At 41.3% G+C, this 16046-nt stretch overlaps 6 protein-coding genes across 7 annotated transcripts in view; 1 reads left to right on the forward strand and 5 right to left on the reverse strand.

The window, feature by feature from the left end:
• Positions 19-8049, reverse strand: LOC104720723 (HEAT repeat-containing protein 6). 2 transcript variants are annotated; one of them, XM_010438598.2, is made up of 27 exons: positions 7550-8049; positions 7286-7461; positions 7161-7209; positions 6346-6576; positions 6199-6266; positions 6019-6088; positions 5547-5903; positions 5372-5451; positions 5239-5290; positions 4927-5080; positions 4736-4823; positions 4372-4474; positions 3878-3968; positions 3691-3788; positions 3237-3419; positions 2781-3017; positions 2566-2661; positions 2395-2489; positions 2226-2289; positions 2056-2134; positions 1910-1983; positions 1430-1642; positions 1092-1165; positions 906-1012; positions 640-758; positions 491-568; positions 19-386 (listed from the first exon to the last, which is right to left on the reverse strand). In XM_010438598.2, exons 1-27 carry the CDS (start codon positions 7814-7816, stop codon positions 171-173), a joined length of 3519 nt encoding a protein of 1172 aa, XP_010436900.1. In that variant the 5' UTR covers positions 7817-8049; the 3' UTR covers positions 19-170. The 2 variants fall into 2 exon arrangements, with proteins under 2 accessions (XP_010436900.1, XP_010436899.1); XM_010438597.2 differs by having other exon boundaries at positions 1092-1177.
• Positions 8473-11681, reverse strand: LOC104720725 (histone deacetylase 19). The gene is made up of 8 exons (XM_010438600.2): positions 11464-11681; positions 10719-11251; positions 10181-10621; positions 9874-10104; positions 9554-9624; positions 9409-9466; positions 8866-8937; positions 8473-8795 (listed from the first exon to the last, which is right to left on the reverse strand). Exons 2-8 carry the CDS (start codon positions 11244-11246, stop codon positions 8694-8696), a joined length of 1503 nt encoding a protein of 500 aa, XP_010436902.1. The 5' UTR covers positions 11247-11251; positions 11464-11681; the 3' UTR covers positions 8473-8693.
• LOC104720729 (RING-H2 finger protein ATL18) lies at positions 12002-13258 on the reverse strand. The gene has a single exon (XM_019232543.1). It carries the CDS (start codon positions 12527-12529, stop codon positions 12089-12091), a length of 441 nt encoding a protein of 146 aa, XP_019088088.1. The 5' UTR covers positions 12530-13258; the 3' UTR covers positions 12002-12088.
• On the reverse strand, positions 13448-14641 carry LOC104720728 (pentatricopeptide repeat-containing protein At4g38150). The gene has a single exon (XM_010438605.2). It carries the CDS (start codon positions 14506-14508, stop codon positions 13618-13620), a length of 891 nt encoding a protein of 296 aa, XP_010436907.1. The 5' UTR covers positions 14509-14641; the 3' UTR covers positions 13448-13617.
• LOC104727464 (pentatricopeptide repeat-containing protein At4g38150-like) lies at positions 14740-15409 on the reverse strand. The gene has a single exon (XM_010446569.2). It carries the CDS (start codon positions 15319-15321, stop codon positions 14740-14742), a length of 582 nt encoding a protein of 193 aa, XP_010444871.1. The 5' UTR covers positions 15322-15409.
• LOC104720727 (transcription termination factor MTERF6, chloroplastic/mitochondrial-like) overlaps positions 15454-16046 on the forward strand; it is a 2168-nt gene continuing 1575 nt past the window's right edge. Inside the window, exons 1-2 of the mRNA XM_010438604.2 lie at positions 15454-15534; positions 15629-16027. Coding sequence (XP_010436906.1) covers positions 15649-16027 — 379 coding nt within the window. The 5' untranslated portion in view covers positions 15454-15534; positions 15629-15648. The remainder of the gene's footprint in view (positions 15535-15628; positions 16028-16046) is intronic.

Below are 16046 nucleotides of genomic sequence, written 5' to 3' on the forward strand. Positions count from 1 at the left end.
AAAAAAAAAAAAAAAAAAAAAAGTATATATATCCACGTTTATTCTGATTCTTTCAACAAAATTTCTAACGGTAGCTAATGTACATGGGTTGCATTGTTTACAGTCTTTTGTGTTAGAAATGTGTTAGAAATTACAGGGCCAAGTTTACACGAGAAGCATTGCTTGCTCAATCAATTCACATAGCTATCTAACTCCTGCAACTTAAGAGCCATTTCAGAACTTTGTCCAGCTTGTAAGCTTCTGGCAAGCGACCGTATAGCTCTAGAGATCAACTCTTTCTTCTGTTTATCACCCAAAGTGCTTGTGCTGCTTGATCCAGACGCATTGTCTTCCTCGTGCAATGTCACACACAATCCTCTCAACCAATCCTCTAGAAAAGAGGATTTCTGTCGGGTTTCATGCGACACCAACAAGAAAATATTAGTCACAAATACTTTAAAATCAAGCAATAAAAACAGTGGTATTAACAACAATAGCTGCCAGTTCTTACTTTTGAAAGAAATTCTGTCAACGCTTCGAAATGACAGCTTGAAACTAGGCTCAGGAGATGCAGCATGGTTGAGGTTAACTGAAACGAGCAGCTGGACTTTAGAGACATCATTCATCAATAACCTAAAATTACGCCAACATGGTTTTTACCTGATTCTCGAGCGATCTCTTGTATTTGAAATTTGTTGGCGTCGTCTCTCTGTCATAATGCAGACTTTGCAAAGTATGCTCAACACCTTTGACAACATCAGGGAATGATCTCCCATAAGCTGCAATTACATTATGTGCGAGAAACGAAATTAGCCAAGCAGTGTAATCCCAAAACACAAACAATATGAGACAAACAAATTTTCGTCTCTAAATCAATATAGCTACAGGGGAAGAGAGGGAGAAGAGGGATAGAGAATCAAAGTCACCAAGTGGGGTTCCTGGGACAGCTAAAGCGGCAGCAGCTTGTATTCTTATCTTAAAGTTTGATGCATCACGAAGCAGCAATAGTAGAATACTAAAAACACTTGGAGCCCTGCAAAAGAAAAAGAAAAAAGTTAATAGAGGTCAACGAGAGAAGCAGCTTGGATAATAGAAAGCTAAAAGATGCTTACCAATCCATATCTTGCAGTTTTATTGTCTCATTGGAAAATAAATTGCTCAACGCATGACAAACATTCCATTGAACCTGTACAAATTTCTGAACTCAAAGTATGTAGTATGATATAGCTAAAGGATGCGTCCTTGCGTAACTAAACAAACCAAACCATATCAAACTGAATTAACGTTTCTGTATAAGATATTCTTATCAAACCAAACAAAAATTACTTAGATATTAATTTAATAAGCTTTCTCTCAAACAAAACTTGGCCGACTCAAACCAAACTGATTGAAACCCACATGCTTAGATCCAAATGAAGCCATCTCATTTACTTCTACTTATCAGCTATACCTTAACATTACCAGTAGTAACACAGGAAAGAAATGCTTGCACGGTTCTCTCCAACCACCTTGTATCTCCCGCACAGGATAGATGGTGAGAATTTGATGAATGTTGATGGGGAAAAGGTAATACATCTTGGTCCATTGACTTTCTACATGTCATGCATCTCAATTTTACATATTTTGAAATACTCCCCAGTGCCCGAACTGCATTGGATTTCACCTAACAAGGGAATTACGAAAATGATAATGGCAAATGTGCTCATAACTACAATACTAAAAACAACTGTGTGATCCACAGAAAAAAAAAAAAAAATCTTCTTGCCAGTTTCGACATCCATAAAGAACAGAAGAGTGCAATGAAATATGTATTAGAAAAACAAAACATTTGGATTACAAGCTATGGAGAGAACAACTAATTAATTTTATAGAGAAATATTTTGGAATGGAGGAGAATGTCACTGAGTCGAAAGAGATGCTATTTCATTACCTTGTCCCCATCCTCAGTAAGGCGCAAAGCACATTGTATCAGTGCGTCCAGAACTTGTGAAGTTGTATTTAATCCTACGTAGGAGGATAAAAGAAATGTAAATCCAGAAGTTGTATCGGATCTAATTATAACGTCAGCACTAGTACCTTCAAAGGACCTCTCATCGACGCGGTATCGCAGAGAGTCGCATACATTGGCCAAAGCCCATGATGCTGTTATACGCACCTGATATGACAAACATTAACCCATTGCACCTGATATGATATAAAATGCATAGCTCACGAGAACAAATAATGGAAAGTCAGTAATGCAATACCGAGGTCAAGGAGTCGCGGGTATTCGCTTCAACAGCTATGAAAAACTTTTCATATATCTCCGCACTGCTTCAACAAAGATCTTAAAGTTCTTGACCAGGGATATCTTTCCAGGGTTGAGTTAGGATAAGAACCAGAATGTCAACAGACTGTGATTAAGGGTTTAATTACCTTAAAGATGTTTCTGGAAAACATGAAATTACACCAATAGCTCGACAAGCTGCTGATCTGACTGAAGGTGTTTTGTCATGCAAGGCAGCGGCTATCTACAAAACTAAAACACGTCATGCACATATTCAAAAAATAAAGTACGAACAATCACAAAAAGGCTCCACTACTTACAATTGATGAAGTAACAAAATCCTTTTCCTGCTTACTGAAAGCGGCAAATATGGTGGATGTAATTCCAGCAAAACAAGTAACTGTAGTGCTTCTCACCTTCCAAACATAAGAAGAAATTCAGGACATAGATATTATGCAAACTACAGCAACAGCATCTAATAGATATTAGGTACTATTAGTTGTACAAAAACAAAAACTCGTCAAGTTAAACCCACCACCGAAGAACCATGGTGTAACACCAGAACTATATGTTTACGAATAGCCTCAGACCATTGCTCGCATCCTGCCTGAAAAATTGGCTCCTGGGCATTCTCAAATCCATATGATGGCGCAGATGAGATTCTTATTGACCTTATGCAGTCAGATGTAAATGGTGTATCCATTAATCTATCGTACTGAAGATCTTCTGTTCCCTTAAATCCAGATATTGCGCGAAGGCATCCATCCAAAACCTACATAAAATCATGTGTAAGTTCTTATTGTAAACGTGGCTCAAAGACAGTGCTCAAATGGTTTAGCTGTTAAGCTAGTTTCTTTCTAAGACACAAAATCAAAACTAAACCTGAGCATGCTATCAATCAACAATGAAAGGCCCTGCTCCAGATAAGCTAGGGAATATAGAAGATGTTTTTAATTTCAAATATATAGAACGTGGTTATTTAATATCCTGCCTTAATAGCAGCTGTAAGGACTTTATCCCCAATATATCCAACAGACTCTCTAACTGAAGCCTTCCATGTCGTTGGGGAAACTTCATCAACAGCCGACATCAAAAGTTTATACACGAGGACAGAGACCCGTTCCCAGTATGCTGGCACTAAGTTTGGGTAACTGAGAGCCACAGCTCGGAGGACCTGCATGAAAACCATATAATTTTGCATGAAAACACAGGACATGCAATGTAGCAGCTCGCATTATCAAAACTCTACAAGAGAACTATAAACTTTGTCTAGAATAGCATAGGAATTAATAATAGGGAAACAAAAGTCAGCGTATTCCTCAATCATGACCCAGTCTCAGAACAAAAATGTTAAATATGCACCTGAAGTTATTATTTGTATATCCTTCTACTTATATAAGAACTCCTTAGAAGGGAAAACAACTAAAATAAGAACAACCTAATACCTGAAGAGCCTCAACGCATGTTGATGCGTCAGAAAATTGCTCAGCAAAACGAAATAAGGTAGAAAGAACTCCTGAATTCCATTCACATTCATCGGATCCTGAAATGACTTCAACAAAGAATGTCAAATACATATTTATTGGTTAGGACAGTCATCATAATGGAACAGGTGCAAAAAAGAATGACAACCTGCTGATGTCTCATCCAAAAGCATATTATGTACTTTCATTTGAGGAGGAAAGGTAGAGAATGCAGCTGTCAGGCAACCTATTGCGGCAACCTATGCAAAACAGGTCATGATATAGGTATGGCATTCACAAGACCAATATTTTTAAGAGAATATGCTTGTGTTCACAAATAATTAATTCAGCAAGTTAAAAGCGTGAGTTCCCAGCTCAGCATACCAACTATATGACTTAAGCTAATGAAAACACGACTCTAGACGCTTGTTCAATGTTTGTACCGTCCAGAGAAAATACCAATATATTTCTCCTCCTATTGCTTCCCTAAGTCGACAAATTTATATATGTGACTAAAATTAGTTAAAATCCTATGACTTTAGCTAATGGAAACTAGGATAGTCCAGGACAGAAAGCCTAGATATGAAATCGTGAATTCATATCTCTATCATAAACAAAGACAGCAAACAGACAAAAACAACTTAAGGAAAATAAAGCACTAACCAGCAGACCAGTTTTATCATTTTTAAAAGGAAACCCCTCATTGATCCTAGCATGCAGAGACATTATAACTTTTGGCAGCAATTCTCCTGGCATTCTCGAGTAACTGAAAATGATAACAAACATTAAAGAACAAATGAAAATCTCATACACCAAAGTAGTTGCAATTTTTAACAAGAAATAACATCAGCTAAACAGAGCTGGGCCTACACACATATTCATGAAGCTTTCGCAACTCACTTACAGAAAGGTAAATCATAATCAAGGGCTTTTAAGGTTTTACGATAACGGACCTTTGTAAAGATACAACACTTTATATCATTAATCATGAGGAGCTGACAAGATAAAACAGAAGAAATGTACGTACGGTGTGCTTGATATCAAAAGCAAGAGGATCTTGAACAGCTGAGTCAACAATCTACCATGATTATCGCTGTGAATCAAATGTAGAATGCCTACACTCATACGAAAGGCATGAAACTCTTGGTCAAGAAGGAATTAAGTAATAGCCAAATAAGAAGATAATAAAGGAAAAGAAAAGTAATATCTTTGAAGCACCTGTGTGGAGTTGCATTAATATTCGACCAAGGGAATTGGAGAGGGGCATAAACGATCCATATTTGGTGGATTCCTTGTACTCTGCCACTTGAAGGAAAATAGATGAAGGCCCATCCATCATGATGGCAAGAGCTGACGCAGATGCAATCCTTACCTAGACATTGCAAAATAAAACAAAAAATTGTTCTCAGGATTCAGCAGTCACGAAGTTGAGCTAGAAAAATATCTCTAGCTATAATCGCTGAACCACAAAAGATGTAAAAATGGAGAACAGCATGCCTCAGTGATCTAAAAAGGGACAAGAATAACCACCTTCAAATGAGGATCAAAAAGCAAGCAGGTCATCAGAGTAGCTTCAGACTTCCTGTAAATGATCTCGGAAAGTTAAGGAGACAAGAAAATTTTACGATATGTTGACAAAAGATCTTGTAGGTAAATTTTCCACCTTGGGTTGAGTACATCACTGGTTGGAAAGAGAGTCATCCACTGAGTGGTAAATGACTTTGAATCAGCCTGACAAAGATCCTTTACAGGAGAAAAAGAAATTGAACAAGTAATTGTCACTGAAAGTTAAGTAGAAGATGAGAACCAACTAAAAATAGAACATTAATGTTACTCACCTGTATGCAAACTATCGCAGCTATTCTAACCTTCGAGCTTTGGGAACAACAAGAATCCCGTACGGAAGCGTCACTGTCACTAAAATCAGAATCTGATGATATAACATCAGAATTACCAGAATCATGAAGAGACAGGCGCCGCCAGTCACAAGACACTGGCTGCTTAGTGTTCAAATCATCCCTCTTGCGCAAGTGGGGTGGCCTATAAGGAGTATTCTTGGCGTTCTTACTTACTCCAGAAATCAATGTGGAAAGCTTGACATTTAATTGCTTATCTTTGTGAACAACATCAGAATGAGGTGGGCCAGTAAGTCCAAAACAGAAAAACAGTCTCAATGCCGCTATGAAACTTGAGACCTGCAACATAAAAACTTCTGCTCAAACAAAGAATAAAAGTTTGCATATGCGGAGGAGGAGCAAACTCTAAGCTAAAGCTAAGAGGAGGAGCAAAGGCTCTCAAGAGCCCACTTACGTGATCAGAAACAGGACATTTTATATTGGTAAGGACCTCGTGCACACAGTCTAAAAGGCATGAATAAAACCTGCAGAAAAAAAATGAGATCAATATTACCCAAGAGGAACGACAAGTCTAATATAACCCAGGAAAAAACAAAAAAACAAAAGGCATCATTGAAAAGCCCTTAAGACGCACCTCCACATAAACCGGTCTTCGACAAGCTGGCCCTTGGATGCTAAGACGTCCATAACTTTCCTTAGAACCTATATCAGGATGCACCAACTTAAGAAACAAAGCATATTAGAGAAATTAGAGGGATCAATCAGTGAAGGGGATGATTACCTCTAGCGTGCATTGGCAGACGTCAGTAGAAAACAAAGACTCAGACACAGAAAATGCTCTGCCAAACATGTCAAAGGCAAGAGCCATGGATTCCCATAAGCTATAATGTTGAGGCAGATTATTTTCCACATCTAAAGTAGGAGGAGGGTCTTGTTTTGAGAGACCATACGATAAAACTAAATCCTGGTGTAATAATGGAATTATGCGCAGAAGAAACTTGACTAGATGAATGTTCTCCAAGGGAAGAAAGGAAGTCCTGATCAAATCAATAGCGCAAGCAATTCCGACATATGTAATGTCGTGTTTTCTCTTACCAAAAGCTATATGCTCAAAACTAACTAGCGCGATAGCCAATTTCTGGTGGAGCAATAAAGCAGACAGTAAAGGACTACACTGGATTTCATGGAAGCAATTGTGTACTCAACTTTCGGAAGGTGGGCTAGGCTTTAGAACACTAGAAGAATTTAATNTTGGATGCTAAGACGTCCATAACTTTCCTTAGAACCTATATCAGGATGCACCAACTTAAGAAACAAAGCATATTAGAGAAATTAGAGGGATCAATCAGTGAAGGGGATGATTACCTCTAGCGTGCATTGGCAGACGTCAGTAGAAAACAAAGACTCAGACACAGAAAATGCTCTGCCAAACATGTCAAAGGCAAGAGCCATGGATTCCCATAAGCTATAATGTTGAGGCAGATTATTTTCCACATCTAAAGTAGGAGGAGGGTCTTGTTTTGAGAGACCATACGATAAAACTAAATCCTGGTGTAATAATGGAATTATGCGCAGAAGAAACTTGACTAGATGAATGTTCTCCTCCGGATGGGAGCTATTTCCGTGGTACATAGCGGCCAAACGTCTGGGAGAAAAGGGGGAGAGATTACGAAAACAATGGCAGCAAGACAAAATCAAACCAGAGAGTGAGTAGTAATAACCTTAAAGTCTCGAAGCATTGGATCACGGGCTCGATTCTGGAAAAGTATGCAGTGGAATAGGGTGAAGGCATGGGTTGGCGCAGAAGAAACTCCAAGACACAAGCAAAAGAGTGAAGAAGGAGCGGCCATGAAGAAGAATTCAGTTGCAAAAGTACACGAGCACAAACATCGTGAATCTGGATTTGATTTGATTATATATCAGTTGAAGGAAATTAGTGTTTAAAAAAAAAAAAATTAAGGAGGAGAGAGGAGGAGACGACGCACCAGTTGACAAGTACGGCGAGAGACAAGGATCCAGTCAGGACCATCATCAGCTTTTGAAACCAAATCGAGCAGGAACAAGCAATCAGAAGTGAGCTCGTGCGGTGGGAGGTGAGAGACGGCAGAGAGAAGGGAATGGGATTGAGAGAAGAGTAGATCCTGAAGCAACAGAGGAAGCGGCGGCGGTGGAGTGGTTAAAATTTCGTCCCTGAGGGAGAGAAACGCCGTCCGCCACCTTCCCGCGCTTGACGAAGCTGCCGCCGTGAACATGTTCAGTTTCCGGGGTTAAGGTGAGAGCGAGCGACCCCAGAGAGAGAGAGAGAGAGAGATTAACGTGTTCCAGAGTTCACCAAGATATTTACATTTTTATTCTCTGTCAAATTAATCTTTAGAAATCCCGTAATTGTTAAAATTGTCGTGTGATTCCAATAAATCACAGTGACTTGACAATTGACTTTGAGTGTAGAGGAGAAACCAGACATACTCTGCCACCCCATTCTCCTGGCAGAAGAGAAACACATTATTACCTTCCATAGCGTAATAAAGAGCATACATTGAGCAGCTTGGTAATGGCAGAGATCAGCCGCAGTTATGCTTCTGGTTGCTTTGCTTCTGTGGTTTAGAAGATGAATTGTCTACAGGAGAAGTGCCTTTCTCGTCTACATATCCGTACTAATATCACATAATGGTTTTGATTGGTAACTCCCTACCGCTTTGGTATGGGGTATACCGTTTTGATAATCGGTATGTTACCTTGGAGGCCATTGGGCATCGCAAAACAACTAAATTTAAGATTCAACGGTGAACTTCACCATATACGTCAATGCGGATCAACGTTCAAAAACTATATATTACGAAAGAAGACAGGATCACTAACCAACGAACAAGTTCCCTCGTAATTCTTTAGCTTGTTATATCTATTAGGATTTATGACAAGAAGGTCTCTTCTTCGGTCAAATCAGATTAAGGCACATCAATAAACATAGCAAACAGAATAATATCTCGCCTTGTCATCATTCAGACATGTAACGAATAATACATATCGTCCGTGCTCAATCCTCAGAACACAGGAGTGCGTACTACAACTCCAGAAACCAACTAAAAACATTTGAGAAGCAGAAAACTACGCAATGAGATGCTCCACCTTTTATGTTTTAGGTAACACCTGGTCAACCCCACCCTTGTTTGTTCCTTCCTCTTCCATTTTCACACTTGTTTCCTCCATTTCCACTGGGTTTACTCCTGTAACCTGCAATCAAACTATCTACTTCAGAAAACCATTCCCAGCCTTTCAGCCCTGTCTATTGTTTCATTTTTACCTTAGTGCTTCCATTCTCATCTATCCCCACCTCGCAACCTTTGCCACGCTCAGTAACTCCTTTCAGTCCATCCTGCACAAACATGTCAAGATTAACAAATTAATTTCTTCAACTTTCCGAACAAGAGTCATTCTGAACTAATAGGCTACATACAATTAAGGACAATTGAGTCTGGATCAGGAACAAGAGGAGACGGTTTAGGAATTGAGAGGCAGGGATGATTTAGTTCAGCTCAGCTTAGCAAGGTCACATTTTCTAATCAAGTCAATCGTTGGATCCTGTGCTAAATTATCAAATCATCGCTAAAGATTCGCTACCCTCAAGTGACTGTATCGGCAGCTCAAATTAACTAATTCAATGTCAGAATGAGATTCATTCTGGAATTTTTAGGTTTTGGGGTCCCGGGATGAGAAAAGGTATGTGATGTTTTTTGGCCACACTGCGCAAATAAGTTTCAGTACTGGAAAATGCTGTCAACCTAGATGAACTAATGACTTTAAATGTCTAAGCATTCGATACGAATAAGAAATAATCCGGTAGTACCTTGTCCTTTGTATCTGGTTCAACAGCTTCTCTTTTTACTCTGCTTGGTATAGGTTTACTGCACAATGGGATGCCGAATTAAGTAAAATTTACACCGCTGAAAGGAACCCCCAAAAAAAGGAGGAAACATATATATATTTCATACCGATCATAATCTACATCCATATCTGAATCTGGATCCCATCTTTTATCTCCATCTACTTGGTCTTCATCAACCTATAAGTTACAGAAAAAGCGTACTTTACAACAATATCATTGGTAAACAACCAGAGTCATCCATCAAAGCATAATTCTACATATCTAACTGGGTGAACATTATTCACCAACCCCAGCTGATTAAATTAGAAAATTCTTATTGTAACTGTAGTTAAAAACTCACCAAAGACCATGAGGAAATGCAAGAAAGAATGTGTAACACAAATATAGGAGCCAACACACTTCAAATGATTTGGTCCAGAGACATACCTCGGGAGCCTCTGTATCTGGTGGTCTTTCCTGAAATGGCACACTTGGAGCATGCTGAAGCTTAGAGAGATTGTGGAGAAGGTCATTGCGAATCTCTTCAAGCATCTGACGAGAATTTTTATTTTCCATGTTACTTGGAGCAACGTGAAGTGTATAGTCTGGACCAAAGTATTCATAATATTCATGCTCCGGCATCTTGTCTTCAACTTCAACTCCAAGTGCAACTCCAGTCTGTCATATAAAGATTGTGTTGCAATAAATACGAAGAAAAACAAGAGCAGCAATATAATGAAGAGAGGGAAAGTACCTCGTAGCACCAGCAACGGGCAACATTTCGGATGGTGTAACCACCACCACCCAAGAGAAGTAGGGGAACATTGAATGATCTCATAAATTTGACGCACTCAGCATGACCTTTGATGGAAAGATTAAAGCATCCCAACCTATCACCAGACAAAGAATCAGCACCGCATTGCAATACCACCGCACCTGGTCGGAAAACTTCCATCACTTTCCCCATGATGGGCTTGAACAAGAGATGATAGCTCTCATCGTCAATTCCATCATCCAGCGGTACATTGAGAGAATAGTACTTTCCGTTTCCATGACCTATATCCTGTATATGACCTGTGCCGGGAAAGTAGTCCCCAAATTTATGGAAGGAGACGGTCATAACCCTGTCAGTAGCATAAAAAGCCTCCTCCACTCCATCACCGTGGTGAATATCAATGTCAACATATAGAACGCGCTGTAAGAAAACAAGAGAGGAAGAGTAAGAAGAGACTCATCAGAAACCATCCCAGGACATGTATCATAAATCATAATAGTGCGTGCGGGAGACAAACCTCATGCTGCTTAAGGAGCTCTAGGATAGCTAGGACGATATCATTGACATAGCAAAAGCCAGAGGCCTCGCACTTCTTAGCATGATGGAGACCACCAGCCCAGTTGATGGCAATATCGCAGAGGCCATGGTTAAGCTTGACAGAGCCACCAACAGAGCCGCCAGCATAGGTCTGGCAAAAGGAATAAAGGCCGTCAAAGACGGGACAATCTTCACCAACATTGAAGCGCTTGAGCTGGCGAATCTGATCTTGCTGGGTTTCAGGGGTGATGCTGCGGAGAAAAGAGACATAGTCGTCGGCGTGGAAGCGGCAGAGGTCGCGGTCGCGGGCAGGGAAGGGTTTAAGAACCTGCATATGCTGGAGGAGACCGTAGTGAGCGAGAAGGGCATGGGTCATGCGGATGCGATGGGGCTTCATGGGGTGACCTTGGCCATAGTAGTAATTGCCAACCTCAGGGTCATAGAAATAGCAAACTTTCCTCTTCACACCATCAGGTCCGGACGCCAGCGAATTGCCGCCAGTATCCATTCTCTCTGCACGCAGATCCATCAAACTAAATCTTAGAAAGAACAATAAAAATGATAACTAAACCCTAGCCGCAGAGTAGCGGAGCCAATTCGAATGACAACAGTAATATTCAGAATCAAATCTTATGTGCAGAGGAGAAAGGTAAACAAGTGAGGACATCAAAACCCAAGACAGTTGACGGAAACTGGAAAAACGCAGACAAGGAACAGAGACTGACCTTTCAACGGTTTGTTGTAATCACAGTCACAGTCATATGAAGTGAGAAATGTTGGCTGCGACTCTCTCTCTCTCTCTCTGTGGATTTCTCCTTCTTTCCTTCCGAAGAGAAGAGAAGAGAGCTCTTTACAAACTTTGGTTTCAGAGGTTCAAAGGAAGGCGCAGTCGGGAGAGCCTCCTCCCCTGTGTACCATCTATGTTTGTAGTCTACACTCTTCTTCTCTTCCGACCTTATTTTTACTCTTTTTTTTTTTATTAATGTGAAACGAGTCATTTAAAAAGGCCCGTTTTTAATCTGTTATGGCTCCGACCCACTTTTGATATGTTGTGATTTAATATAAGGCCCATTAACTGGCCCATTGGAGAGCCGACTATGTTTTGGCTTGTGTTATTATGGTTCTCGCGCTGAGGAACGACGTATCAACTGGAAAACAGAGTAAAGAGCAGCAGCACGCAAGGCTGGTAAACTAACATTAACAATTGCTTTTTTTCTCTCTTTTTTGTTCAATATTTTCATAAAGCTGATTGGAAAGGGGATGGAGATATCAACGCATTATGTGCTTGGAAACTAAGACAAACAATATATATAATGAATGGGTGGGTTAACACTTAACAAGGAAGGTAGGCTACAAGTATCCAAGTAGATGGAGAAAGAGGCAGAAAAAGAAGAAGATAGAAAGATACAATGTGGGCGAGGAGGAGGCATTATTGACATTGCAGGTAAGAGGAGTTGGAGCCAATACAAATGATCTACAGAGCGGGCAAGTGAGATGGCCACGGAGAAGCCAAGGTTCTATGCAATTCATATGGAAGAGATGAGCGCATCTGGGAAGATGGGTCACCACATCCTCAGCCTCAAACTCCGCAAGGCATATCGGGCAGCAAATTTCCTCCTCCTCCTCTTCCTTGTCCCCAAACATCACTCCCACTAGGTGGTAACCGTCATCATCATGCCCTTCGGCATCTCCACCATTCTTCTTCAACCTCCCCAAAGGAATGCATACACATGTATAGAACACTATGGCTGCTGTGCACAAAGGCGACCGCGGAAACAACAATGAAATCATCTTACTCCAGCTTTCTGCTTCTTTACCTCACTCCTTCCCTCTATTTTATAGGCTTGTTATCATCAACTCCGGATGATCATCGAACCTTGAATTCGGCAGAGTGTAGGGACGGCGCCGACCCCACCTCCCACCTCTTATTATATTCATTTGTTGTTTTTCTTTAATCAAGTCAGCGATTCTCCCAACTCCAAGAAAACTCTTGGAGAGGTTATGGTCAACGTACGAGATGCACATGCTTCCATCTTAAGCACTACCTGATATTTGCATATAATAATAGTAATGCCTAATGACAAGAGAAAAGAAAACAAATAAACAATGCAAGAATCACATGACGCCAAAACGAACAAAAGATGGCATTGAAATCACCACCCATCCAACTCACCTTCATCCCTTAAACCTCGGAATCATCACATAACATAGTCAGGACTCAAGGGCACGCCTATGTATAGTATATATTAAAAGCAAGAAGTCATTCTTCCACCAAAACAGGCCTTGACTTTGCGTCCACGAATATAATACAGCCGACCAAATCAAGTAAAGATCTCCGAGTGAATTATAAAACTATTTTAATGTTGACTCCAAGCATTTTGCTGTACCAGATTTGTATTCAATACCGGTGGACAATAATGTAGTTTTATGCCTAGTGTCTCAGTCTCAGATAGCAGAGGATCACCATTGTTCACAGTATCATTGCAACAGTCACTACAAAATTGACTGATAAACCTCAAGCATAATTTGACACCTTATGCCACCAAAAAAATGCTAAATCTACCACTCTGCTCACTCTAGTAGCATCTTATTCATTGAACTTGCAATTAATGTTAGAATGCATGAAAACAGGCAATGACCCTTGGCATGAATAGGGGGGCTCGCTGTCGGCTCAATCTATGATTTACATCTACAACTACACTTTTTAGAAGACAAAGGAGAAGACTTGATATCAGACTCCAAGCAAAATGGAAAACACTCACAAGTTGAAGTAGGAAACACGCAGATTGATTATCTCTTCCAAGCTTGTTATTACAAGTAAAGAAAACATTTTTTATGGAGACGGCATACCTAAAAGCACTGCGTAAGTGATAGGACAATCAGAAGGGTTTCTCGATTGGTTTCTTCTTGAATATGGCTTCCCAAGCCAAAGACGGAAAGGGGGCCCTTTTGTCCATGAACTCCTTGACAGCCTTAGCATTGACAGCAAATCCTTTTTGGTTAAAGCCATCGATAGCCAACTGAGCATGTTCGACGCCCATTTCTCTGCACAATGCATCAACCAATCCAACGAAAGTGGGGACGTTGGGAGAGTGACCAGCCTCGAGCATCTCACAACAGAGAGCAACAGCATCATCTAGCATGTTGCAAGTATACAATCCCTGAACCAAGACACCATAACTGAAGGCATTTGGGGAGATCCCATTGGTCTGCATTTTCCTGAAAATCCTCTTAGCGTCCTCAATTTTATGAGCCTTGCAAAAGCCCTCGACGACAGCAGTGTAGATAACGACCTCAGGGATTGTACCCTTGTCACGCATCAACCCGAAAAGCTTCATGGCCTCCTGTACAAGCCCATCTTTGCAGAGGCCGTCAAGCATGGCGACGGCGTTAGGAATGAGACCTCCTTCCTTCATCTTCTGGAAGATCTCATCGGAATCTTCAGGCAGGCTTGTTTCTTCCTGGGGGTTTTGTTCCGTTTTGGGGGGTTCCTGATTGACTCCGAGTTTGAACTGCTCGAGGAAGCCATGGTCAGACAGAGTATTATTATCACCCTTTCCAAGGTTGTGGGCTTGTCTGGCGGGTGGAGGATCTCTATGAGAGTTGGTGGAGGATCTCTCCCCTCGCAAGGGTCTGTTGGGTAAAGGCTCTGGGGGGTTCTGCTGCTCCTGTTCTTGACCATTTGACAAAAAGCGTGTTGCGGACATCGTAACACGAATCTTCTTCGCCATCTGACTAGCAAAAACGACGGCTTTCGAGGAGGGCATCATCGTACTCTGCCGCTAATTCGAAAAATTAGGGTTTTTTTTGATCGGAGGAGGAAGGGAAGGGTTTAGTTAGAAACGAAGGCTTGACTTGAGGGATATAATAGTCATTTACTCTGTAAAGGGTATAAAGAAAGACACCGCTCCTCCTCTGCGGATAAGCTTCTCTCTCACTCTCTCTCTCTCTCTCTCAGTTCAATTGGATAGGCGGAAAGAAAGGTAAATTCCTCTCTACTACTACCTTGAGTTAGCCAAGGTAAATTCCTCTCTNATCCTCTTAGCGTCCTCAATTTTATGAGCCTTGCAAAAGCCCTCGACGACAGCAGTGTAGATAACGACCTCAGGGATTGTACCCTTGTCACGCATCAACCCGAAAAGCTTCATGGCCTCCTGTACAAGCCCATCTTTGCAGAGGCCGTCAAGCATGGCGACGGCGTTAGGAATGAGACCTCCTTCCTTCATCTTCTGGAAGATCTCATCGGAATCTTCAGGCAGGCTTGTTTCTTCCTGGGGGTTTTGTTCCGTTTTGGGGGGTTCCTGATTGACTCCGAGTTTGAACTGCTCGAGGAAGCCATGGTCAGACAGAGTATTATTATCACTCTTTCCAAGGTTGTTGTGGGCTTGTCTGGCGGGTGGAGGATCTCTATGAGAGTTGGTGGAGGATCTCTCCCCTCGCAAGGGTCTGTTGGGTAAAGGCTCTGGGGGGTTCTGCTGCTCCTGTTCTTGACCATTTGACAAAAAGCGTGTTGCGGACATCGTAACACGAATCTTCTTCGCCATCTGACTAGCAAAAACGACGGCTTTCGAGGAGGGCATCATCGTACTCTGCCGCTAATTCGAAAAATTAGGGTTTTTTTTGATCGGAGGAGGAAGGGAAGGGTTTAGTTAGAAACGAAGGCTTGACTTGAGGGATATAATAGTCATTTACTCTGTAAAGGGTATAAAGAAAGACACCGCTCCTCCTCTGCGGATAAGCTTCTCTCTCACTCTCTCTCTCTCTCTCTCAGTTCAATTGGATAGGCGGAAAGAAAGGTAAATTCCTCTCTACTACTACCTTGAGTTAGCCAAGGTAAATTCCTCTCTACATCACTCTACTTAAAAAGCAGAATTTGTTATTTGGTTGTAGTCAGTGGCGGCGTCTTTCAAATGGAGGTCACAAATACCAGCAGCAGCAGTATCATGTGGTTCTTCAGGGACAAAGGTTTCGATGATCCGAGCATCGACAAGATGTTGAGAAAGTGCAAGCAGTTGGACAAGGCCCAAAGCGAAGTGGCATCTGAGAACTGGGACTACCTGAGAAACATTGTTGGCATCCAAGAGAGAAAACTCCCTTACATCGTCTCCCGATGCCCCAAAATCCTTACTTTACGCCTCGATGAGAGGCTCATTCCCATGGTCGAGTGCCTCTCCAGTCTTGCAAGGAATCCTCGGGAAGTTGCTTCCGCCATTACCAAATTTCCTCCTATACTCTCTCACAGCGTGGAAGAGAAACTCTGTCCCCTTCTTGCTTTTTTTCAAGCCTTGGGTGTGCCTGAGACTCAACT

Source organism: Camelina sativa, chromosome 11 (assembly GCF_000633955.1).
Source record: "Camelina sativa cultivar DH55 chromosome 11, Cs, whole genome shotgun sequence".
Taxonomy (NCBI): domain Eukaryota; kingdom Viridiplantae; phylum Streptophyta; class Magnoliopsida; order Brassicales; family Brassicaceae; genus Camelina; species Camelina sativa.

Coding starts and splice junctions, on each gene's coding strand:
- LOC104720723 (XM_010438597.2), bottom strand. CDS start 7,816: ATGTTCACGGCGGCAGCTTCGTCAAGCGCGGGAAGGTGGCGGACGGCG. Junction 2,290..2,394: donor TTTCCAGAAACATCTTTAAG/GTAATTAAACCC, acceptor TTGTTGAAGCAG/TGCGGAGATATATGAAAAGT. Junction 387..490: donor TGACAGAATTTCTTTCAAAA/GTAAGAACTGGC, acceptor GAAACCCGACAG/AAATCCTCTTTTCTAGAGGA.
- LOC104720725 (XM_010438600.2), bottom strand. CDS start 11,246: ATGGATACTGGCGGCAATTCGCTGGCGTCCGGACCTGATGGTGTGAAG. Junction 10,622..10,718: donor AGCTCCTTAAGCAGCATGAG/GTTTGTCTCCCG, acceptor GTTTTCTTACAG/CGCGTTCTATATGTTGACAT. Junction 9,625..9,873: donor CAGATACAGAGGCTCCCGAG/GTATGTCTCTGG, acceptor TGTAACTTATAG/GTTGATGAAGACCAAGTAGA.
- LOC104720729 (XM_019232543.1), bottom strand. CDS start 12,529: ATGATTTCATTGTTGTTTCCGCGGTCGCCTTTGTGCACAGCAGCCATA.
- LOC104720728 (XM_010438605.2), bottom strand. CDS start 14,508: ATGATGCCCTCCTCGAAAGCCGTCGTTTTTGCTAGTCAGATGGCGAAG.